Source organism: Notechis scutatus, chromosome 3 (genome assembly GCF_049901735.1).
Source record: "Notechis scutatus isolate UNSWTSFEM ecotype Mainland chromosome 3, rNotScu1.2, whole genome shotgun sequence".
Lineage (NCBI taxonomy): Eukaryota > Metazoa > Chordata > Lepidosauria > Squamata > Elapidae > Notechis > Notechis scutatus.
In genome coordinates this window covers 86111153-86136946 of record NC_142011.1, presented here as the reverse complement: position 1 = coordinate 86136946, position 25794 = coordinate 86111153, and the positions used below count along the sequence as shown (strand labels likewise).

At 38.2% G+C, this 25794-nt stretch overlaps 1 protein-coding gene across 8 annotated transcripts in view; it reads left to right on the top strand.

Moving 5' to 3' along the window:
- PTBP2 (polypyrimidine tract binding protein 2) overlaps window positions 1-25794 on the top strand; it is a 178510-nt gene that overhangs the window by 131281 nt on the left and 21435 nt on the right. For all 8 annotated transcript variants that reach the window (XM_087960635.1, XM_087960630.1, XM_087960631.1 and 5 more), the window contains 4 exons: window positions 2982-3154; window positions 11211-11354; window positions 18889-19053; window positions 19540-19650. In XM_087960635.1, the coding sequence (XP_087816761.1) occupies window positions 2982-3154; window positions 11211-11354; window positions 18889-19053; window positions 19540-19650 (593 nt within the window). The remainder of the gene's footprint in view (window positions 1-2981; window positions 3155-11210; window positions 11355-18888; window positions 19054-19539; window positions 19651-25794) is intronic.

The window sequence follows — 25794 nt, the reverse complement described above, 5'->3', positions numbered from 1 at the left end:
GCAGAAGTTGAGAGATGGCCTTTTCAAGGAAGAGCACACCACTGTCTTTTTCACAGCAATGGCATCACACTTTTCTTCAGAGAAATGTTAACCCTCTCCTAAATCCAGCAAATATGTCCTGCCTGGTTCTCCATAAGGGCATTTATCCAAATCATAGGTGATAGAATTCATATTACAGAATATCCACTTCTTGCATTTAAAAGCTCAAAACAAGGTAATATTTGTCTCCTTCACCCTACCTGATTCTGCCCAAATGGCATCAAGACACAAATGTATAATTTGTGTAGGTTTCTGTAGAGAAAGCTGCAGAATTATTTGAATGATTTGCAAATATCTTCTCCCTTCATTCTTGCTCTGGAGTATCAGAGTAATCCTGAAGAGGGCTTCAAATGAAAATTTGGATACACAGGAAGAGTGGAGGAATACTTTACTGCATTTATCACTATTATGTAGGCTTAAACCTGCATTTTAAATCTTATGCCAGTCTTGGCAGCTTTTCATTCTATCTCCTATAGGTCTCCTGCAAAGCATGGGGTTGCTCAAGAACTGTGACAGGGACAAAGCCTCATAGGAATAATCTTATTCAGTGCTCCAGTTGTCTCTCTACAGAAACTGATCAACTACAGGATGAAACTATCCACCAAATTGTCAGGAAATTACCTGAATGCCTTCAGAAAAACATCAGCATTTATTTGCTAGAATACATCCTGACCAAAAATGATCTGACAATAGCAGATACATGTCATATGTAGATCCCACCTCACTGAAATAGAAACTAAATCCAGTCCTTGCCTGTTTTCAGAAGTTATAGTTGAGTTTACCTACACAGGTAACATGGTTAGAAGTAAGTCTGTAGAAATTAAAGAAGAGGATCTTCATGAACACCATTCCCAGAGTGATGGGGGAAGAAATGTGACTCAGCCCAAAAACAATCCCAAAGAGATGAAGAAATAGCTCAGATTGATACTTCTTTAATTTGTCATGAGTATTGGTGTAGGTGTGTAAAGCATAATCAGGCTTGCAAGATTCTGTTTCTATAACTACTATAATAAAGTAACCTTCTTTGCTCATACTTTCACAGTCTGATATAGATAATGGGGCTGATAGACCATAAAATTGCAAATCAACCCAAAGCCAATTCTTAAGGATGGAGATTAAAATTCACCAGAACCAGAAGCCTAGGAGATGGCATGTAATAGAATGTGAAAGTGATCTTGAGAGATTGTGAAAAGAACCATAACCAAGGGAACAGTGAGATAAGAGACAGCTAAGCTTGCAGAAGAAATATAACCATGGCAAATAATCTCAGAAGGACCCTTTAGGCCCTTACAGAAACTAGAGACTGTAACAGCAATGGGGAAGAAATTTATTTTGAGACTTGGCAAGATTCTGTTAATGTAACCTTATAAAAGAGTAGAATTTATTCATCTGAGTATGGTTCTTGTCTGGACTATCTCACAAGGCTGAACTCACAATCCAAAAATGTGGTCCATGATCTTCTGCAGGTCATTTTGTACACCAGGTTTAACTCATGTTTTACAATCTGTTTTCTCATCCAGTTATTTCCAGAGTAGCATTGTCCAAATTCTCATAACTTCCTGTCCTTCCTATCTGTAGCATTGTCACTTGTACAAAACCTGCAACATGGAAGGTCAAATCTTGAGATCATGAAATCAAATAAATAAAAATTGCTCTCTGGATTGAACACTAAACTATCATCAGTAATTTGGTCATCTAGGTACAAGGCTGGAGCAATGGATTAAAAGAAGGCATATGCACTGTGGGACTATTTTTAATGGTCTACTGAATTCCCCCCTTCTCCCTGATGTATGCCCAACATTGCTAAATATGGTCACTACTATCCGGATCCAGTATCATTTTTCAACACACTAGCATCCAATTTGGCATCTGATACCATTTTATCCTACAAGTTTAGTGGCAGTATGTATAGTACATTTGCAAACCCTTTAAGTCCAACCTATGCCACCATTGCATAGACAGTGCATCCACAATCCCATAGACAATCATTACATCCTAATTATGATCATGTTCTTTTTCTTAGTACATAAATCAAATAATCTCTTGAAAGTATACATTTGAATGTTGAGCAAAATCCTTAAACATCTGGTACAATCTAAGTGTCTGACTAAAGTAACTGGTGTATTATGTTATCACTGTTCAGAATGAAATAAGATTTTCATGGATTTAAATTATGTTTCCTGGCAACTTTTAAGTTTATATATTTTTATATTTTGTAATATATATTTTTATATTTTGGCTGAATTGTTCCAGATTTTTCAAATTAAAATAGAACACCAATTTCACATTTATAGCCAAAGTACTTTCCCCTGTTTAATTAGTAGAATAGGCCAATAAATGGTAGTGATTCATGCAAAAACTCAGTAGGAGCTTTTATTTTTTAAAAAAATGCAATTATGTTGTGTGGAGTTTGGGCTGAGGTGGTCTAACTCGCACTCCAAACAGGGATGAAGCATAACTTCATATTCTGTGGAGCAGTCAGTGAAAGCTGATTATAAGAAAACGGATATATAGCTGTAAATTATAAAGAAATCCTACAGGCAGCATCTCCTGCCAATGGGATGGGTAGATAATTTTGAGAGGTATACACTATGTTCATGACACATCAATGCGACTCAACACATGAGAATTGTTTGATAATCCAAATACAGAAAATAATCATCACTCATTATAAACTGATTTTTTGCTTTAGATTATTAGTATGGAAACTATGCAAGTATGTCTTCCCCTTTTCTGTATGCTGTCATGCTAGAGTTTTCTGATTTGTTTTGGTCTGCTTGGTAATTTATTAGATGTAGTTTTTATTTTTTTCAACATTTAATTGAAAGATTTCAAATTCACTGTTTATATACTAATTTGAAAACGTGCGTATACTTAGTGTATTTTTCTCTGAATTTATAATTAAATTTTGGATATGAAATTAATTCAAAAATGTCTTACAGCCAATGGTAACGACAACAAGAAATTCAAGGGTGAAGATAAAATGGATGGGACTCCTTCTCGTGTTCTTCATATCAGGAAATTACCAGGAGAAGTGACAGAAACAGAAGTTATTGCTTTGGGCTTACCTTTTGGTAAGGTAACCAACATTCTCATGCTAAAAGGAAAAAATCAGGTATTTTCTCTTTTTGTGTTATTTTTTTCAGTGTACCAAGTTTTTTTTCCATCCCAAGACATTTAAGTTTTACACTTACTGTGCATGTATTTCATCAGAATGTACCAATTATGGAAACTTTTTAATCCACTGAGACATGGAAAAGTATTTTAGGTGCAAGATCAAATACGACGTGACAGCAAAGCAAATTTTATGCATTTGCTTTGTGAAGAATGGAGGTGTGGGGAAGCAAATCTTTAAAATGTTGTTCAGGTAACATAGATCTCAGGCTAAATAGTTTTTTTTATAGAGGACCGTGTCTCTTTCCATGAATGTTTTAAAATGGGAGCAACATAGCGCCATGTGATTCAGATGCAATCAATTCTAGATTGACTTAGCAAGTTGTATCAAACCTACCTTGAGCTGGGTGAAACTTGAAATAATCAGGAAATAATGGTGTGCATAAAGGAGAAAAAAGACAAAACTTGTTTTGAGCTTTACATCCAAACAAAACTCTAGATACTTTTTTTCAGATAGAGCAAACATTTTCTATAAAAATAGAAAATAATAGGAACTTGGAAAGAAAGCCCTATTCCTTCATTTTTGTACCAAAAAATTAGATCGGATGATTTGATATACAGGCTGACTTTTACTTTTCATCCAACAGGCAATGAGAAAAGTTTGCAATGAGAGTGATTAAAACATAAAATAATAACCCAATAGGCAACAACGGAACCAACAGCTTAAACACTGTTATTCTCCTCCATGCTGCATCGAGAGCCCAGGATGGGTTGACTCCTTCCTATGACGTCATTTAGCTGAGTCTGTACTAAGATATAAAAGCCAGCCCCTGGAAGAGACCCCAGCTTTTGACTCAGCTCCTTTCAGTCAGTAGCTGTGTCTCTGAAAGCTTCTGTTAGATAACACCAGCGATCTTCAGTGCCGTTTTTCCTCGTTTCAAGCAGCTCCCAGGATCTGGGCAGCTGTTCTTCTAGGAGAGCAGGGCTCTCTCTCTCTCTCTCCTGCAACGTTGGGAGCAGCATTGCCAGAGTGCTGTTCAGGCAAGTTGGGCAGCGTCTGTAGACCTCCCCCACGCCTGAGGTTTGAGCGGTCGTAAAAAGTGATCGGCAAACCAATAACAGCTTCAGCCAGCTGAGGTTCTGTAGATAGCACTCACTAACGATCTTCAGTACCTTTTTTCCTCACTTCAGCAGCTCCCAGGATCTGGGCAGCTGCTCTTCCAGGAGAGCAGGGCTCTCTCTCTCCTGCAGCGTTGGGAGTAGCGTTGCCAGAGTGCTGTTCAGGCAAGTTGGGCAGCGTCTGTAGACCTCCCCCACGCCTGCGGTTTGAGCAGTCGTACAAAGCGATCGGCAAACCGATACCAGTGTCAGCCAGCTGATCGTGTGGCCAGCGGCTGCCCTTTCCTTTGCTGACTTCACTCGGGGCTCTTTATAGCCTGAGGAGCGATTCTTCGATCTCGGAGCCTGTTTCCCATAGTCAGCGGCCATCTTGGATTGAAGCCTTCCACCACGAGGTGAGTGGCCATTTTGTAAGCCCAGGGGCCAATTTATACCCTAAGGGGCTTAATACAAAAAATTTACAAACAGTTTCTTTCCATTGTAAGAGCCTTTATTCTTCAAATGGAGAAAGATAAGGGTCAGGCAGTGTTCCCCCCAGTGGAACAGTCTCTTAAACCCAACAAGAGAAGGCAATGCACCCAATCAGTCCAGACGGAGGTGGCTGCTAAAATGAGAGCTAAGGCTCTAGCCCCTAAGAAGGCAACTCAGGCTGAGTTGAGGGCAGAAAAGCGTAGACATGCAGCCCTAGAGAGGCAGTTCAACAGAACTATTCAACAAGGGAGTGCAACTACAGCAGGTTTCAGGTGATACCCGTGGGCCCCAGCCAAGCCCTCCCAGGGGAGGAGAAGTTATCTATGAGCTTTTCCATCCTCCATCCTGGTCTCCTGAGGCCTTTGCAGTACAATATGATCCTCAGGTTCTAAGCAGATCTGGGCCTTATTTCCAACAGGCTTCTGGGCCCTATGCTCCTCCCCCTCCCTCCAGGCCTCTAACGTTTTCTCAATCTAGGCCTGAAGCCACCTTCACTCCCACAGCAGCGGCCTTCGGCCTTCTGCCTCTACCTTTGAGCATAGACCAGAGGATATCCAAGATGTTGTCTCTTTGGCCATTAGGCAGGGATTGGCTGAACGCTTCAAGCAAATCCTTCGACCTCCAGAAAGGGTTCAGGCCCTTCTCCCTTCTCAATCTAAAAGTTCCTTGCCTCATCACCCTGATTTACACAGGCCCCAGGACCTCAGGGTCCATTCTTCTCTACCAGAATGGGAGGAGGTTGATGAGGAGGGAAGGGCTTCACCATCTGAACACAGTTACTCCTCTCGTTCAGAACGTGAAGAGGGGAGACCTTTGACCAAAATCTTTCAGAGGGAGAGGACTCTCGCCCAGAGCAGACATCCTCTGCATTGGTCTTCAATCCTCTCTCTTCAGGCCATTACTCAGCAAGGCCTTGGTCACTGCCAAGCTGTTGCCAGAGGAAGTGGCTCCCGAGCCACAAGGAATTCCCTCTAGCCAGGGAGACTCACTCTTCTCCAAGCCTGTAGTGCATGCAGGGGTTTTGCCTTCTCCCACTTTGTTACTGGACATGGTCCTCGCCCATCTTCTCTGGATAAGTGTTTCTACAACGTCAGCGCAACCCTGGACAATACCCTGGCAGTGCCTTCTGTTGACATTCTGGTTCTGGCCTTGCTCTCATCTACTGGCACTCTCACCTGGGCATCCATACGGTGGCTGCACCAACTCCAGATTAGATTGCCTACATCTGACCTTCGGTCTCACCAAGGCTTTAATAAGATTATCGCAGCGGCGGAATTCACTGCAGATGCCACTCTCAATTCTGCCAAATTTGCATCTAGGGCCATGGCATCTTCAGTAGCAGCAAGAAGACTGTTATGGCTCAGAAATTGGCAGGCGGAGTCACACCGTAAATGGAAGCTGGCTTCAGTTCCATTTGCAGGCGATAAGCTTTTTGGCGATGCTCTGGAGCCTTATCTCATCGAAACCAGAGATAAACATAAAATTCTCTCTTCCTCTGGGAAGAGAGCCCATTATCACCCAGCTCCTTATACTGGTAAACAGCCCTTTCGGGAGGGTGGGGGGTCGTTCCTTCCGTCACTCTAAGTAATCCCTCGTTCTCCCCACCCATCAGAAGTCGCCTAGCCTTCTTTGCCTCCAAATGGGAGGAGTCACGGCGGATGCCTGCGTGCTCAGCACTATTAGGTCAGGATTACAATTGGACTTCCTAATGCCACCCCCCCAAAATTTTTTGATCTGTCCTGTCTCTCGGGACATTTCAAGGCAAGACCTCATGAATCAGGCCTTTCAATTCCTTCTTGAAATCCGAGCTATTCAAACCTGTTCCCCCCTCTCAACAGGGAGGTGGGCTTACTCTCGCCTTTTCATCGTTCCCAAAGCCTCGGGGGGGGGGGGGTAGTGAACCATCCTGGATCTAAAATTTCTCAACCAATTGGTAAAATACAGGCAATTTAAAATGCACACTCTGCATTCTATTTTAGAGAGTGTTCGGGAAGGCGATCTCCTCTCTTCCATTGATCTCATGGAGGCTTCCTCCACATCCCCATTTGGCCTCATCATTGCCAGTTTCTCCGTTTTTGTTATCAGAATACCCATTACCAGTATCAAGCACTTCCCTTCGGCCTCTCATCGGCTTCAAGGGTCTTCACGAAGGTTCTGGCAGCATTGATGGCATCTCTGCTTTCTGTTCCAGTGAGGATCCAATGCTACTTGGACACCATTTTGATTCTGTCTTCTTCTATCCATGCAGCCCGTTGGGATCTGCAAATTACCCTGTCATATCTCCAGAGCCATGGATTTTTTCACTCCCGTCCACTCCAATGGTTCCTGCTTCCCTACCAACGGGCAGGAACCAGCCATTCATCTATCAAGGTCCCACTCCCCCCACAAATCCAGAGATCTCTCAATTGGTGGTGTTCCCCGTTAATCTGGAAGGGACTCCTTTCAGGGTCCCAGACAGGCTAGTGATAACCACCGATGCCAGCCTTCTGGGTTGGGGTTCCCATATGCAGGGCCAGATAGCTCAGGACCTTGGTCCAGGTCAGAGCAGGCCCTTCCCATAAATTGGCTAGAGCTCAGAGCCATTTTTCTAGCTCTCAAGCATTTCAGGCACTCAGTGACTGGCTCTCATGTTTTAGTCCTTATGGACAACATGGCCGCCATGGCTCATGTCAACCGGCTGGGGGGGGGGGACGAGGTCCAGAGCCCTCATGGGAGAGGCTCTACAGTTGGGGTTATGGGCAGAGAAACACCTGTTGTCGATCTCGGCGGACCCCTTCTCCGGGATCAACAACTCCCAGGCCGACTGGCTCAGCAGGAGCCTAGTCGACCAGGCAGAATGGTCCATTCCTCCGTCTCTATTCAGGTCCTTTCCCTCAGATTCGGAACGCTGGAGGTGGATCTCTTCTCCACTCCTCAAATCGCCCAGGTCACCAGATTCTTCACCAGGTTTTCTTGCCAGGGAGCGGAGGGGACCAATGCCCTTCGGTGCAGATGGCCCAAAAGTCTCCTCTATCCCTTTCCCCCGCTCCCCATCATTCCGGCAGTAATTCGGAAGATGTTGGAGGAACGAGCGGAACTCTTCCTCCTGGCACCCTATTGGCCAAGGACGCCCTGGTTTGTGGACCTGGTCAACCTGTTGGCGGCTTCTCCTTGGAGGATCCCAGCCCATCTAATCTCCCTTCATCAGGGGATTCTGCTCCACCCGGAGCCCCAGTGGCTCAAGCTGACCATGTGGCACTTGAGCGGCAGCGGCTAGAGGTGGCTGATCTTCCTGAAAGGGTCATCATCACTATCCTGGCATCTCACAAACCTTCCACAAGGTGCATCTATGATGCCACCTGGAAGGCCCTTTCCCGATGGCGCCTTAGGGAGGGTCTCTCTCTCTCCTGCTTTAGCCCAGTTGGCAGAGGTTCTTAGATTCCTTCAGCATGATCTGGAGAAAGGTTTGGCACCCAAAACCTTACGCAGGCAGGTTGAGGCCCTCTCCTTGGTTCTTTCATGGGGTTCGCTTCCTTCCTTATCCCATCACCCTTCAGTCAGGAGGTTTTTGAAAGGGGCTTCCAACCTGTACCCACCAGTGGTTCATAGGTATCCTTCCTGGGATCTTCATGTGGTCCTTAATGCCCTTACAAAGCCCCCCTTTGAACCCCTTAGAACATTGTCTCTCCGTTTCCTGACTCTGAAGGTAGTGTTCCCCGTTTCCATCACTTCAGCCAGGCGGGTATCCGAGCTCGCTGCTCTTTCCATCAGACAGGACCTTTGTTCCTTTCACGATGATAGGGTTGTCCTCAGTCTGGACCCCTCATTTATTCCAAGGGTTAACACCTGTTCCACAGGTCCCAGGACATTATGTTGCCTGGCTTCTGCCCCCTCCCGCACCATGACTTAGAGCAGCAGTGGCACACGCTAGATGTAGGTAGGGCTCTTAGAATATCCATTAAGCGTACTTCCTCCTTCAGGAAGTTGCAAGCCATTTTGTTTCCTTTTCCCTTCTCACTTGGGGCACAAGGCCTCTTCTCCTACTATTAGCAGGTGGGTCAGATCTTGCATTGAGCAGGCCTACAAAGCTGCGGCCCTTCCGGTTCCTTGAGGTCTGATGGCGCACTCTGCCAGAAACATGGCCAGTTCGGCTGCCTGGGCGACCCAAGCACCCTTGGAGGAGATCTGTCGTGCGGCCACGTGGACATCTCCGTCTCCTTTCATCAGATACTACCATCTGGATGTCTTTGCCTCGGCAACTGCAACTTCGGCAGATGGGTGCTTCAATGAGTGGTTCAACAGTCGGTGTGATAAGCCGGACGAGGACCCGCCTGTGGACATGCAAACTTTGGTATGTCCCATCCTGGGCTCTCGATGCAGCATGGAGGAGAATGGGCATTGGTAGAAGTTACCGTGAACGCCCTTTCTATCCATGCTGCGAGAGAGAGCCCAGCCCCTCCCTTGATTCATCCGGTGAGGGTAAGTCATATTTCTGTATTCATTTGTGCTTTCAGAGACACCTTTCAGTCTGTCAAGTATCTTCGCCAAAGCTGGGGTCTCTTCCGGGGGCTGGCTTTTATATCTTAGTGCAGACTCAGCTAAATGACGTCATAGGAAGGAGTCAACCCATCCTGGGCTCTCTCGCAGCATAGATAGAAAGGGCGTTCAGGGTAACTTCTACCAACGCCCATTTTCCACAGCCTGCCTATACACAGCTGCTGAAATCTAGAAAAAAATAGCATGATTCACTTCAATCTGTGAACAATAATGACAAGTGCAACAAAAGTATTTTTAATGGCTTCTCTCATAATTCATTGGCTCAGTGCATTCCTCTCCATTTGACAGTCTACAAACAGAACTCAACCCATGCAGCAAAAGCAACCTACTCTTTGAAGTTAACTTGCTGCCTGAAGACTAAACATCAGCAAGAGTATGCATATAGCACACAACATGACTCAACAAATAAACGAAAGCTACAAAGTTTTAGCAAAACTTTCTAATAAACATTGCATGGAAGAGACCTTTCCATTTGCGTAAAGACTGTCAGTGAAAGAAAGTACAGAACAGAATGCATTTGTAGGAACAAAAAAGCATAAACAGACTTTCCAGTAGCTAAAAAAATTAAAGAAAAAAAACAACACTAAATTTATCCCCATCTTGCGTCATACACTTGATCATTGATACTGTCATCTGCCACTTAAAGGTAAAGGTTCCCTCACACATATGTGCTAGTCGTTTCCAGTTCTAGGAGGTGGTGCTCATCTTCGTTACAAAGCCGAAGAGCCAGCGCTTTCCGAAAACGTCTCCGTGGTCATGTGGCCAGTATGACTAAATGCTGAAGGCGCACGGATGCGTCTTAAGTATGGGTTAAAATAATGTCATTTCCTCCTCACCCTCTTCCTCTTCCTTTTGTCTCCTAGTCTGGGCCAGCAATAACACAGATGCAGCTACAGTTATTTTGATAGTTATGCTGGGGAAAATATATTTAATTTATAATTAAATTATATACTTATACAAATTATATAACTATAAAATTATAATTTAATGCATAAATGAGGTGATATCTTCAGGATTTCAGAATATGAATATTTGAAATGAGCTTATTCTGAAGGAAGATATTCTGAAATCACAGTTTTATTCTGTGATCAGAACAGTTAAAAACCATATTTTGGATTTAAAAGTTTACAAGCTTGGAATGTTTTAACTTCATTACAAGTGGAAGCACCACAAATAGCTGTTATTGAGTGATATATATTTTTATGTTTTTAATGTAATAAAAATTCAATAAAGTTTATTAAAAAAAAACAAGTGGTCGTTGCACCCATTATAAAAAATAAAAGTTACATATAATGGCTGGGTGTGGGAAACACAAAACATAACTTTTTAACTTTTTGTTACATTGAAATTATATTTAGAAGATGTATTTAAAATTTAAAAATCAAGAATATAGACATTATTAATTTAATCATGTTTCTGTGCCTGTTTAGATTGTGCCTTTCAATCTTTTTGGTTCCTTAGAAGTTTTTGTTGTTGTTCTGAATGTCAGCAATCTCATTAATACTCTCAAGCTTAAGTTTGCTTCATGTAAACATTCTTGAACTAAAATCACAGCTATGATTTTATGATTACAGGTATAATGATCTAAGAAATGCTGATCGTAAGGGAGAGCATAAATCAAATCAAATCTTTATTATATTGGTAGACCATCAAAAAGGGAGAGCATATATATAGCATGTTATAGAAGCCAGGGATGGGGGCATATATTGACTCAGTGCATGTATATGCAAATATGAACCACATATGGCTCTTTATAAGTTGTACACTCTAAATCCTTTAATCTAAATTCTAAATAATTTCGGTAAATAGTTTAAATATTTTACCAGATTATGATTCTGAAACTAGGTAAGTGGGTGTATAGACGAATGGATGGACTGATGGATGTGATAGTAATTTCTTTTATATATAGTTATGTATATATATTTTTCTAGGCTTTTTTAGAGCTGGCAACAGAAGAAGCTGCTATTACTATGGTAAATTATTATTCTGCCGTGACACCACATCTTCGCAATCAACCTATATATATTCAGTATTCAAATCATAAAGAATTAAAGACTGATAATACACTTAATCAGGTAACGTTATTATAGTTTTTAATGATGTGACTAATCTGTATATGTAATTACCAGTATAGTTTTTCTGTATTTATAACATGTTTAAGAATATTGGGAATTTATATATATAAAAGCGAAATAGCACTCACGCATCATCTCCAGAACCGGAATGCCTACAAACTTGAAATTTGGCACGTATGTTCCTCTTGACTTCTAGGTGCTCACTAAGAAAGGATTTTTTGAAATGAGCATCAAAGCATTAGTATTTCATATATTATTATTAACACACTCTGATGCTAAGGAGTTCTACTCCCACCTGAAAAGAAATTTGTTCCAAATGCAAAACACAAGCAGAGGAGAGGAATTTCAGTTTTAGTTTCAAAGCAGCAAGCAGCTTTAGTACAGAACAGTTGAGCTAAGCAATGCCCAGGCTCCTTGCTGTCTCATTCTTGCTCACACAGTAAATACTGTTTCAGTTTCCAAACAGCCCTCAACTCTCTCACACACTGACAGGACGCTAGCCAGATGAATACCGATGGATGCTGGTAGACAGAGGCACAATTCCGTCCCCCCTTATTTTCCAACCCAAAAACTAAGCCCGATCACACAGTTTTGTAGCGAAGCACGGGTATAGAGCTAGTTATTTTATAGTTATGTAGTAAATATGGCATTTATTAGTAGGATCTAAGCATGTTTATCATCAATAATCTTTCTGGCCCAAGAACTCAAGTTAACCTGTAAAAAAATTGTTACTTTGTTAAATAGATAATGTGGAACTGTGTTTCTGGTATGTTTAAATAATTCATCCAAGTTTTGAAACTCAGTTTCACCTAGTATGATCTGCTCTTCTAATAAATGAACTTATTAAAAGACATTCATATTCGCTGTGGGAATAATTGAGTACATAGTTACTTGATTTTGAAGGTATTTAAAATGTATTATTTTAAATCAAGACACTATTCATGCTTCAAAGTAAAACTACAGTTCTGCAGGTACTAACTTCATGGACATTTTAAGTATATGATATTTCTTTTCTCATGAAGGAATGTAAAAACAGCACTGACTCATGCTATATCAAATGGTAATAACTTCTTTGTTTTTTTCTATTACTTTATCATTCTGAACAATGGTTTAACTAGCATTAAGAGTTTTTCTATTCCAATCTTCTCTATTAATCCTAGCCTAGAGACTTTTCTCATTTGAAATATAGAAGCAAATGTGTTTTCAATTGGATTTTTTTCCCATAACAGCTATGTCGATGACAATAAACTGGTTCAATAGTGAGGGTGCCTCAGTGAATGGCAGCATCTAGCTGACCTTGGGTTATGTCAGAAACTAAGCAGGGTCATCCCAATTAGTACTTTGATGGGGCATTGCCTGAGAATTTCAAGGCTATATGATAGATGATGAAATTTAAAAAAATGTCTTGGAAGACGTTACTGACAAATCAAAAATGCTACATTGATATAACCATCAGCAATTCATTTTAAAAAGTGTTCAGAAGCTGTTTAAAAATTGCAAAATAATTTTAATTAAGGGGAAAATGCTCGGTTCTTGATTATCTAGATTCTATTCATTAAAGACTGATTGGATTACATTTTTTACCCAAATAGAAATGTGCTAAATTAATGCTGAAATGTATTTAAAAGATGCTTCAGTTGAAAAAAAATATAATTACCTTATTTATATAGGGTAAAATATTATGCCTAAATCCTGCAACTGGTTTTAAATTTGAGGGTTGGCTGCTGGTGTAGGAAATATATATTTTACACTATAGCTTTACACTTTTATATCAGCTCTTCTCACCTGAGATGCAATATATTGATTCAATAGTATCATAGTACTATCAATGTGCTAATTATTTTCATAGATGTAGTATCATCAGCAGCTATTTTGTCTTTTGCATGGAGGAGCCTAAACTTTACAGTCATTTGCTGCTGAAGCTAAAGTTAACATCTCCTTGTTACAATTTAATAGGAGAGTTAAAATCATTTATTTACCCAGATCAATCAGTCTTTCAGTTGAGGTTTACAAATTTTTATTCCACATGGTTATTTGTAAAGTGCCTAAAGCCATAAATAGGAATGGAGTTCGTATGATTTTTTTAAAAAAATACATGATATTGGCATGACATTGTAATCAGATATTTATGTCCCTATAGTTAAACCAAAATTAGATTAGATCTAACATTTTCTAACAAGATTTATTATTCTTGTCTTTGTTGATATGGTGGTAACTACAGTTTTCCTCAGTGAGATGTTTATATTACCTGAATTTCATATAAAAAGGCCAAGTTTTAAGATTCCAACTTTTTTAAAAGTAAGAATCCAGAAAACAATTATATGCCTCAACCCTCCAAAGTTAATATCCTCAGGTTGGATAAGCCAAAATGTAGGACCAGATGGTATCATGTCTGCATCTATCTCTGATGGTTAAAACTGTCACATCCATATAATTGTAAATGCAAATTACTTATATGAGAAATGCATTCCAAATTAGTATCAGCAATCCTTCAGCTGGTTTGCACAGCAGGATACCTGGGGTCCATGCACAAAAGGCTCTTTATCACACAAATTATCCACTAGCCAGCATTAGGGCATATGCAACAATGGAAACAAGTAATATTTTTTGTTATTTAGTCATGCTCATCATCATGTCATGCCACCTGCACTCTAGCTGTCAAACACCATCATTTAATTGTCTGCAGCTCTCAGGAATACCAGAAGAGCCAGAATGTCTTTGAATTGACAACATTCAGATCTATCAGCTGTGTTTATATAATGTGCTGATCCCTAGGTAACTGAACCATGATCTAATGAATGATCCCAATTCATTAGACACAGAACCAAAAATTAACTACACAGTGAGACACAGGTTATTTAAACATATTTTGTCCTAGTGCATTTGGCAAACAAAATCTTTGTATCACTATATCATAACCTAATGCCTTGAGAAGATTGCAGCCTATAAGAAATTTAATTAGAGATCTTAGAAAATATCCATGGATCTTCCAGGGTAGACATTTATGTTTAAATTTTCCATCAATTTGGAGTTTATTAATCACAGTCAAATAATGAGTGTCCATGATAAATAAATTACTGGCTTCAATAATTGAGACTAAACCTGTACAAAAATGAGGCCTAGTGAATAAATCCTGCTTCTGCTGAACTCAGAGTTATAAACACATGGTTGTAATAGAGGCCATAGAATCATGAGCTTTTCCTGAGGAAATTTAATAATAGAATTAAAATTTCCTAAAATTCAGCAGTGGGTTGCATGACACATTTATGCAATCTCTGTCAGCTTCAAGTTCCCAACCAAATATATTGAACAAAACGCCATTCCTTTCATTTAACTAAATTGGCATTACATAGATCAGGCTAGTCTATTTTTCTTGATATTGATTCAGAGATTCTTAAAGCTTTTCCATTAATCTTGGCATTTACTAATCATACCTTCAAAACAAAGGTGAGCCGTCAGTGTCACCAGGAATGTCTAGAAGGGTGAATGAAAAAAAGACATACAATTCATTTTTCCTCAGTTTGAAAATCTGCCTTTCCCTACCATAAAAGTCATTGTCCATAATCAAGTGTATGACAAACATTTACTATACTTACCTGCAAAATAAGTGAAGAATTTTAGGTGCCCAAATACATCCCCCAAATTGCAACTTGCTTAACCATAGATGATCTTGTATAGGGGAGAGGGTAATAATTTTTAAAACACCTGTATATCTCGTATACACTTGTGCATAAACAAATCCCCATATAAGATGACCATCAATTTTATTAACCAAAATATCATGAAAATGAATAATCTGTGAAAATTAAAAATACAGATATTTTGATAGCTGATAACCATGGGTGGCATATTTTTCATGATATTTTGGTTCAAAATGTGAAGAGTCACTTATTCACAGACTTACACATTACTATAATATGGTATCCTTTCTTTTTCCACCAAACCATTTGTTCCCCTAACCACATTCTATCTTAATACATCTTAAAGCTCTTAAAATACCAATTTGTTAAGGTAAATGTAAGTCTAGCATTCCCAGTGTATTGCACATGGACACCAGTGCACTTTACTTGTATGCCAGTCTGCTCCAGACTCCTTAAATTTTAAACAAAACTAAGTGGGAAACATGTTATGAGGAAATTATTTTCAATACTATTTAATTTATTGTAGGTTATTTCATTTAATAAATTTATTAAGTTTATTATAGCTGCCCATTAGCTGACAAAATCCAGAAAACGAAATACATTTGGAAGCACAGATTAAAACAGCCATAGAAATATGACAGGACCCCCATATATCTATCTATCTGTCTGTCTGTCTGTCTGTCTGTCTATCTATCTATCTATCTATCTATCTATCTATCTATCTATCTATCTATCTATCTATCATCCTATCTATCTATCTATCTATCTATCTATCTATCTATCTATCTATCTATCTATCTAAATCTTAGGCCTGGAAGCTTTAGATCTTTATTGCCCCAAGGTGTTACTGGAAAGTAAAACAAATGAGTGACTACAGTCTACTATATCCTGAAGTAATTAAGTCCAGGGGGAGGGGATGAAGTAAAGTCAAGCTTGGATAGTAGGAATATTACAGACTAGAAAGGTTGAGGAAACAATCAATTTTATGAATATCTATGACGTATTTTAAAAAATTATCATTACTTCCATTTTGTGTATTGCACATTCCAACCGTTGCCTTGTTAACCATGCTATTTTCTTACAGTAAAAGGACATCACAAAAACTGAGTTACTTTCTTACTCATCTAACTTACTTAGCAGTTCCTACGTTGTGAGAGATACCCCACCCTCCATTGTTATTTTCCAGTATAGTTCCGGTTTGCAACACGCTGCTCAAAGTTTTGCTTCTTTCCAAATCTTTCCTCCTCTGCTGCTGCTTTCTTCCAAGACCAAGCTGTTGTGGCTAGACATTTTAGAGCCTATTTATGTATATTTCTGCTACTATGCATTACTAAACTTTCAGCAAATATGAAGGCTGTCCAATTAAACTAACACCCTTCCCTATCTTTTAGTACTGAAGAGCATGGGAATTAAGGATTTTTGGTGAATATAATAATTATAGTTCCATATGAATATGTCTTCACATCTCATATTTTTTAAAAAAAATTAATCCAAAATTAAGCATTCACTATTTGAGTTATTTTATCCTATGCCATTTTAGTGCTAACAAGAATGTAGAACTGGAAGAAGAACAAGAATATAAATTTATGATTCCTATCTATATTTTAATAAGAGAGGTGATAGATATTTTGAGCTATAGTCAGGTTCTATAGCCAGTTGGCTCTTTTTATTTATATTTCCATTATATTTGAAAACCAATTTTTTTCCTTGTAAGTCATTGGGAATAGTAACGGGTTTTATAATTGGGTTAGATAAATTTGGATATTCAGATTGCATACTAAACCAGAAAACTGGAAGTGATTTTTTTATTGAAGACTACTTTCAATGCCTTGTCTAAATAAGCACATCACACAAATTAAAAAGCTAAAGGCTTCACCTTGATAGATGGCTGCATTGATTAATTCAACATTCCTGTTTTCTGTTTCCAGCACCTGATTATATGTTTTGAATATTTGTATAAACACAGTATTGATTTCTTCTACAAAAGAAAGGGCACAATTAATGAGACTGGGGCAAGTATCAGATTATTGTCTGATAAGCCCTTTGCATCCCAATTCTTATTTCTAAAGAAATCCCTAGATTTTGTTCTGAACATTAAAAAATTGTCACATTTTGATACAAATAAACAGGCAGCAACCACTATCTACTTCACTTGCACCGATGATGTTATCTAATTGGGTAATGAAACATCTGCAAGCAAACAACCAAGCTCAGAGAGCTTCAAAAACTCTACAGCTCAACCCATAGCTACAGACATTCTTTTCTACATGAATTTAATTGTCAAAATAGCTATCAAAACTAGAATTGCTTGATCACACAACATGTAGCTTACCCCCCCAAAAAAAAAAAAAAAAAAAAGCCAGTTTGGTGCAATAGTTAAGGAAACAGAAGAAACAGGACCCCGTTTAGGCATAAAAGCTGGCTGGGTGACTTCACAAGTCTCTCAGCCCTTTTCACTTTATAAGGTTGCTTTTATGGAGAAAATAGGAGGAGGAAAGAAGTATTATGTAAGTTTGCTGCCTTGAATTACTTATATAATAAAGGAACATTTAAAAAAAAATCTAATAAAATAAGTTTTAAAAATTGCTTGAAATTACATATATATTATTGGCAAATATTTGGATAATAAGGCTTCGGATGAAGCATTAATCCTAAATTATTATCAGTTGCTGAGTATATTATATAACAATAATAATATATACAGTATTCAGAGTGTTGAGCATTGAGTCAGCTCACGGTTATGTACGAAGGACCACTATAGAAGAGTAACATTTAATTAGTATAAGAGAGAGAAAAATTAAGAATTGAGGCTGGCCAAGTTTGAGAGCTGAGAACACGAATGGTACCTACAACAGTGTTGCTTTGCCACCCAAAACAGCTCTGTTAATGAAGAGGAGAGCTGAAGGAAACAAAATATACTTGTGCCAATATCTGAGTCACAGAGCTCATCATAGAATTCAACTACTACTGTTGTTCATATGCGAAAATGAGAGTTAAGGGATGCAACCCCAGAAGTAGAAGAAAAGCCATCAAATCTGCAAATCACTTTGAAATATAAAGCACTTTGAAGGCATGTCATTCAGTTGCTGGTTTGAAATAGACCTTCACTTTGATCTGCTTTGTTGAGATAATGGAAGTATTATTGAATTGAACTTCATTTCTTTCGTTTCTTTGAACCTTTGCATATTATAATAAATTTTAGAGTTCTATTAATTTGTAATTGTTCTAGATTTTGTTTTTTTAGTGACTTCATGCATTGTTACCTTTTGTTTAGAATTCTTTTTTTAATAAGGAGATTAAAATTAATGTGATTTTTTTTTTTACCAAGTAGTTTATCTGGTAAAAAATGAAGTATATTCATAAGATTATTGTCAAAAATATTCGAATAAAAAAACAGATTTAACAAATAAAATTCTGTACTAAAGAATTTTCTTACAAGAAAATAGATTACTAAAAATTAAAAAGAAAATTATTTATAGATTTTGAGAGTATTCTACCAAAAATGGCAGTGCTTTGCTCGTTTTTTTCTAGTTTCTTTACAAAATAGGTTGCAGAACAGTGGGTCTCATGCCCAGGGGAAGAAATACAAACATCAAACATTCATGCTTGTAAATCTGCAATATGTCCTAGATTTTTTCCCCCCTACTTACTAGTAGCTAACCCTTTGGTATAGTTCTAATTTATTGTTTTTGAAGCAACCAGACTTAATGCATAATTCACTTTTAGCTTCTCTTCAGCTAATGTGGATGGTGATATTTCTTTGGTTAGAACTAGCCAGTTAAGAGTTGCTTATTGTGATTACTATATTTTTCAACATGGTTTTAGGCAATTACTGAATATATTGATCTCTAAACTTAGTCCACATGCATTTTTCCCTTTTTCTTTGCATATAGCGAGCTCAAGCTGTCCTACAAGCAGTAACTGCTGTACAGACAACAAATACTCCCATAAGCGGAACTACAGTTAGCGAGAGTGCAGTCACTCCAGCTCAGAGTCCAGTTCTTAGAATAATTATTGACAACATGTATTACCCAGTAACCCTTGATGTTCTTCACCAAGTAAGTCAAAAATTATGAGTAATTTTCATTCTTTTTTTTACATGCTTCAATGGCCAGAAAATGATGGTGCTGATGTGATAATGATGATGATTCCCAGCTTTGTGGCAAGCAAGCTATGGCATGCTCTATTTCTTTCACAGACCAATATTAAGGGAGAGGAAGCAAGATCAGGGCTTTTCCTCCTATCTGAGACAGATGGTTCCAGTGGAAGTACAACAAATAATCTGTGATGTGACATAAAGGAAAAGTCAAACGGCACACTCTGTAGAAATGAAGGAATGATGTTTCACCTCATTTTGTACCCAGTACAGGGCTGTTCAGAGAGCTCAGCTCAACCTTTCTACTACTTCAATACAATTGTGTTTCCTCTATCAGTTTGAAGTTTAGCAAATATGTTGATGTTGGCCTTTTAATAAAGCATGGTATGATGTATGTATATGTTTGTTGAATATATGAATATTCATTTACTTTTCCCCCCTCAAACAGATATTCTCTAAATTTGGTGCAGTCTTGAAAATAATTACTTTCACAAAAAACAACCAGTTTCAAGCATTGTTACAATATGGTGACCCTGTAAATGCCCAGCAAGCAAAGCTTGTAAGTATGATTTCAAATACTTCCCTTTAGCCAATATGAATAAGTATAGTATATATGTTTCCATTGACAGTACTTTTGCAAAATGTTGCTTTGTTGGGTAGAATGGACACAATTTTAAATTATAAATAAATCATCCTATATAGACTTTTTGGTGACGTCTTAATTATTATATTGGATCAAAACAAATAGTGTACTGTTTTCAAAGCAGCTTTTATGTCTCTCATATCAAGGTAAGCCACTATTTTGTCTTGTTGAAGAACAGTTGATGAAATGTTATGAACAATTTATCATAGTCCTTAGTTTGAATATATCTATTACAGTGTGCTTTGTGTGGATTCTGCATGGACTATTTAAGGTACTCTATGTGGGGGCCACCCTTGAAAATTACTCACAAGTTACATTTCATCCAGAATGCAGTATAGGAATAATAATGACCATATCCAATCTTTTCCATGTAGCACCACTCCTTTGTACTGTTCTGGCTTTTGGATGTGTAATTCAAAATGAAATTTGTCACCCATGAAGCCCTTTCTGTTTTAGGGTCTGAATTCTTATTGAGTTGACTATTTTCAGTTGATTCTGCTCGTCCTGTAAGCTCAGCCAAGGTTAACTTGCTTAGGTGTGGTTGGTAAAGCAATCTTATCTTATAGGACTCGGACAGACCTTCTCTATAGGTAAAGCTCCTCTCTGAAAGAACATTCCCTCTTAAGTTTGACTATCCTGTACTTCCACAAAGCCTTGGAAACTGACTATTTCTGCAATCCCTGGAGCCTTGTGGCTTGTGATTCTACTAGACATATAAAGTTTATGTGTCTTTTACAATTCTATAATGAATTTTGCTATATTGTCACCAGGGTACTTTATAGTTTTTTAAATGTTATTTTTATTTTTACATTTTATAAGCCTTCTAGTGACTGTGACTGAACAACCTATTGTATTTGATAAAATCAATAAAATAGACTTCAGTTGCAACTGCAGATTATCCTTGTTTACCCACCACTCATTCAGTGACCATTTGTAGTTAAAATAGTGCTGAAAAATAACTTTATGATCCATGTACGACCCTTGCAGAACCCATCAGTCATGTGATCACCATTACAATCAGTACATGTCCTGTGCCTAATATGTGGAGGTTTTTTTTTTACTTTTTCTCCTCTTGAAGAACAGAAAGTTTGAAGAAGAAGGGATTGCAGAAGAATAACCTGTTTGTTCTTTTGCACATTGAAAATTGCAAAAGAATCCTGGATTTCGTTGGCAATCCAGGATTGGAAGTCATGGGCGAGTACACAAACTGCATACAATACTCTTGGAAATCTTTCCAGTCTCTCCACTCTATAAAATGGGGGAGGGGAAGAAAAAGCAAGTGATTTCTGCATTCGAAATAGTAGAGGAGCAGCTGAGAGAACCAAAAACTGAAGGTGTGAAACTGAGTAGTCTTGTCTCTTTCTGGTCAGAAAACAGAGTCATGGTCTTATGATTTCCCAGTTAGCAATCATTTCACTTAATAGCAGAGATGTCTGTAATAATTAGGGTTGTTAAGTGAGGACTACCTGTATATGGTTTACTTGCTTCTACAAAGGGAGGAAAAAAGGAACAATCAGGAGGAAAAACAGCTCAATCATTATGCACATTAATTTTTAATCAAATTTTATGGTTTACTGTGACATACCGCTTTGTTCAAGTAACTAGATTTTTTGTTATTTTTTTTTCTGTTTTGAAAAGAAGACACCAATGGAGATTATTAAAAAGATTATGTATTTTGTGAAATTCAGTGTCTGTTCAGTTACAGTGGTGCTGAACGGAGGGTAGTTACATTTGGTTCTCAAAGTTATGGCTCTAGAATAGAGCTGGAAGTCAGAATAGAGCTGGAAGTCAGTCAGTCAGATGATCAAATTTTGGGTGCAGTCCTCACCCACCTGTTTCCCCCTTTTGGATTCCCTGCACTCTGCCTCCCCTATTGTCCCCCCTTGACCTTTGCCATCTTCTTTGCAGCACCTCCCTATCTCTGCCTTTTGAGCCATTTGCACTCGTTACAAGGCCTTGCAAAGGGTCAGCTGCTTCAGTGGAGCATCCCTCAGTGGTGAGAGAAAGAAGATGGCGAAGACCAGCTGGAGGTGATGAGGGTGATAGGCAGGAGGGGAAAGTTGAAGTGGGGAAGGGGGTTAAAGCAGAGTTGAGTGCAGCACAGCAGGAGAAACATGAGATCCTCACCTAAAGGCACACTCCTTGCCTAATGACCACAAGCAGAACTGCCATTGCTAAGAGGTGCAGTCACAGGATATTTTTGGCTGATGACTCCTTCACTTAGCAATAGAAATCTTGGTCCCAATCAGGATTGTTAAATGAAGATACTCTAACGTTAGGAAATAATGTAATAGGCTATATTTAAGATGACTGGAGAAAAGACATTGCTTTGAATTTTGCATGCTTATACAGTATGCTACTTCTCCAAAAGTTAAATAATGAAAATTAAAAGTCTTAATACAGATTTCAAGAGAGGATTTTATAATTCCAATTTACATCTGTGGTAATAGCAGTGATTCTTGAATAATACTTTCTCATTTTTAAATTATTTCATAACATAATGAATAACTCTGGAGTACTATATACAACATAGTAAAAATTAAATGATTGGGATAACTACTTGTACTGGACAATCTTTTAACTGATTCAAATGTAACAGGAAAATAACTTTTGAATGATATACATGTAAGATCTAGGGATGGCAAATTCAGATGCAGCCAATCGAATGCTAGCCCAGTTTGTTACATAATAAGGAACAGATGGAAATTGTTTTTCCTTCCAAAAAAGAGAAGCTTCAAGCTTTTGACATACTTTGGATTGGGGTGGGGGGGGGAAGCAAAATAATTTGGATTTTGATACCCCTAGAAATAATGTTTACATTTTACCATAGCCATTACTATAAACAATAGCTTCATTTATTTTTTGCAATTAACTTTTCAGAGATAATTCATATTAGAGTGCCTCTTTGTGCCACTTTCATTTCTAGGATTTGCTGGTGAAATCCTAAGAATATATTTTATATTACACATGGATTTACCATCAATCAGTAGACTATTATCTTTGGTACAATATTGCAGTAATATATATGATTTTTGTAAACCTCCAAGAGATATTGCAGATTGTGGAGGATGCAAATTTAATAAATAATATTTCCACCAAACCTGAAAAATAAAGAGTAATGCCTGTATCCACAGAATGTTGGTTAGTCCATTGATTACAGTGTTTTAAAAATTTGAAAGTGTACTTTTTAACTAATTAATGAAGACAGAGGTACAGAAAGAAAAACTTAGATATAATGTCAAAAAAATAAATATAAGATGGCCTCCAGAATATAAAATAAGCTGTCCAGAGGCACCATGAGTAGGTTGGGTGGCCATATATATTTTCTTAATAAATAAAATAAAATTGAAATAACCAACACTTGACAGGGGTCAGTTTTTAAAAAAGTATAATGTAGGTGAAAAATCATCAAATGTGTTCACTGTTTCTTGCTTCTAAATGTTAATAGCAAAAATTCTTTTAATTCCTTATAGTCTATATAAGGAATCAGAATGTGGCCTTCAGAGATATTTAAAATGTAATAAGGAAAGCTTAAAAAAGGATTTTCTAAAAAGTCTGATGAAAATAACTTTGTTGTCAACTTCCTGCTATAAAGTACTGGTTATTTTTAGCATGTTACTCAGGTGGCAAAGGTGAATATTGACACCAATTATTCTATATTTCCCTCACAATGACTCCCTTCTTCCATTATTATATTAGTTTATGAGAGTATGTGTGTGTTTATATCATAAATTACTCTTTAAAAATTACATTTCAAAGAAGCATTTATCATTAGCTTGTATGAGCTACCAAAACAAATAGATTAGTTTCATTTTCTAAAATTAGATCAGACTATAATAAAAGCATCTCATATTAAACTTTGTGTATCTATAGGGAACAAAAATGTGGATGTCACGAATAGATTTGCCTTTTTTCACTTCAATTTTCCTGTGAGGTTTGAGTGAGGTGGATAATGGGTGTTTCTGATTTTCATATTTGTCACAGTGAGGCTGGAAAAGCCTCTCTGTGTGGGGAGGGATAAAGGACAAAAATTTATGTCAGAAGACTCCTGGTTCCTATGACTTTTAATTCAGAATTGTTGGAAACACTTTCTTAATTTCTTGTGAGTAAATATGCATGCAGCATTTTAACCTTGGGAAGAAATGTTATTCATTGTCTTCAAGAGTGTTTTACCATTATGCATATCTGTGTTAAATGGTATTTTATTGTCTTCAAATAGACAGATTATTTGAATGTGTCATCTCTTCTGTTTTATAATTTGTTGAAGAATAGATTTTAAGGTTTTTAGTATATCCATTGTATAGCTATGTATATATGAGAGCCACTTGTGACTTTTCTGAGACAACAGGACCAATTTGGATGGTCCAATTCTGGTGTCTAATGGAATTTAATTGTTTCCAGCAGTATTTAGGAAACTAATTATATCTCATCTCCGGCAGATGGTTCATTCATATATATATATATATATATATATATATATATATATATATATATATATATATATATATATATATATATATATATATATATATATATATATATATAAAAATCAAGATGGTAATGCATTATTCCTATCAATATCAGCTCCAACCTTTTGATATTACTAAAATTGAAATGTGCTCAAGGGATCTCAAGGGAACAAATAGTGGTGATGATAAGATTTTTCCTTCTTCACACTTCTCCAATGTCTCTTAACTTTCTCTCATCTTCAACATTGTTTTGGCTATAACACAATCAATAAAGTACGGTATGTTGTATACACTCACACATACACACTTCAATAGAAAACCAATACATAGCTGGAGAGCAAACTCAGACCATCAAGCCAAGGTTGTAAGCCTGGAATAGTGCTGTTTTTCCATTTTAACAAAATAATTTATGCTATCCATGATCAATAAATACAGTTGAACATCATTTTTAAATCCCATTCCTCTTCCCTAAACCAGGGGTCCCCAACCACCGGTCCGCGGACCGGTACCAGTCCGTGGAACAAGTCCTACCGGGCCGCTGGTTTGCTGGGCGCCGCCATCTGTTTTTGATGAAAAAGTGCTTCCGGTGAGCTTTTCCGGGTAGAAAGCTCACCGGGCACTTTTTCATCAAAAGATGCGGCGCCGCTTCAGTGAGCTTTTCCGGGTAGAAAGCCATTTCTGCAGAAAAGCTCACGGCTTCAGGCGCCGCTCATCTTTTTGATGAAAAAGTGCTTCGGTGACCTCACGGGAAGCACTTTTCATCAAAAAGATGGCGCCAACTAATGCGGGTACCGGGCCGCGCCATAAAAAGTTGGGGAAACCGGCCCTAAACCATATAACTGAGCCCTGGTGGGGCAGTGGTTAGAATGCAGCATTTCAGGCTAACTGCCCACAGGCTGGAGTTTGATCCTGATGGGGCTTGAGGTTGAGTCAGCCTTCCATCCTTCCAAGGTTGGTCAAATAACAAATAACAAATCAGAGTTGGAAGGGACCTTGTAGGTCATCTAGTCCAAACCCCCCACCCACCCAATCAGGAGACATTGCACCATTTCTGACAAATGGCAGTCCAATCTCTTCTTGAAAGTCAAGTGATGATGCTCCCACAACTTCCGAGGTCAGAAAGTTTCTCCTTATTTCCAGGTTAAATCTCTCCTTGTTCAGTTTCCATCCCTTATTCCTTGTCTGGCCTACAGGTGCTTTAAAAAATATCTTGACCCCTTCCTCTCTGTGGCAGCCCCTTAAATATTGGAACACTGCTATCATGTCTCCCCTGGTCTTCTCTTCACTAGAGTAGCCATGTAACCGTTCTTCATGTGTTTTAGTCTCCAGTCCCCTAATCATACTGGTTGCTCTTCTCTCTACTTTTTGTAGAGTCTCAACATCTTCTTCTAATGTGGTGACCAAAACTGGACAGTACTCTAGGTGTGGTCTTACTAAGGCTTTATAGAGTGGTATTAGTACCTTACTTGATCTTGATTGCATCCCTCTGTTAATGCAATTTAGGATTACATTAGCTTTTTTGGCTACTGCTGCACACTGCTGGCTCATATTTAGCTGGTTTTCCACTAAGATTCCAAGATCCCTCTCATAG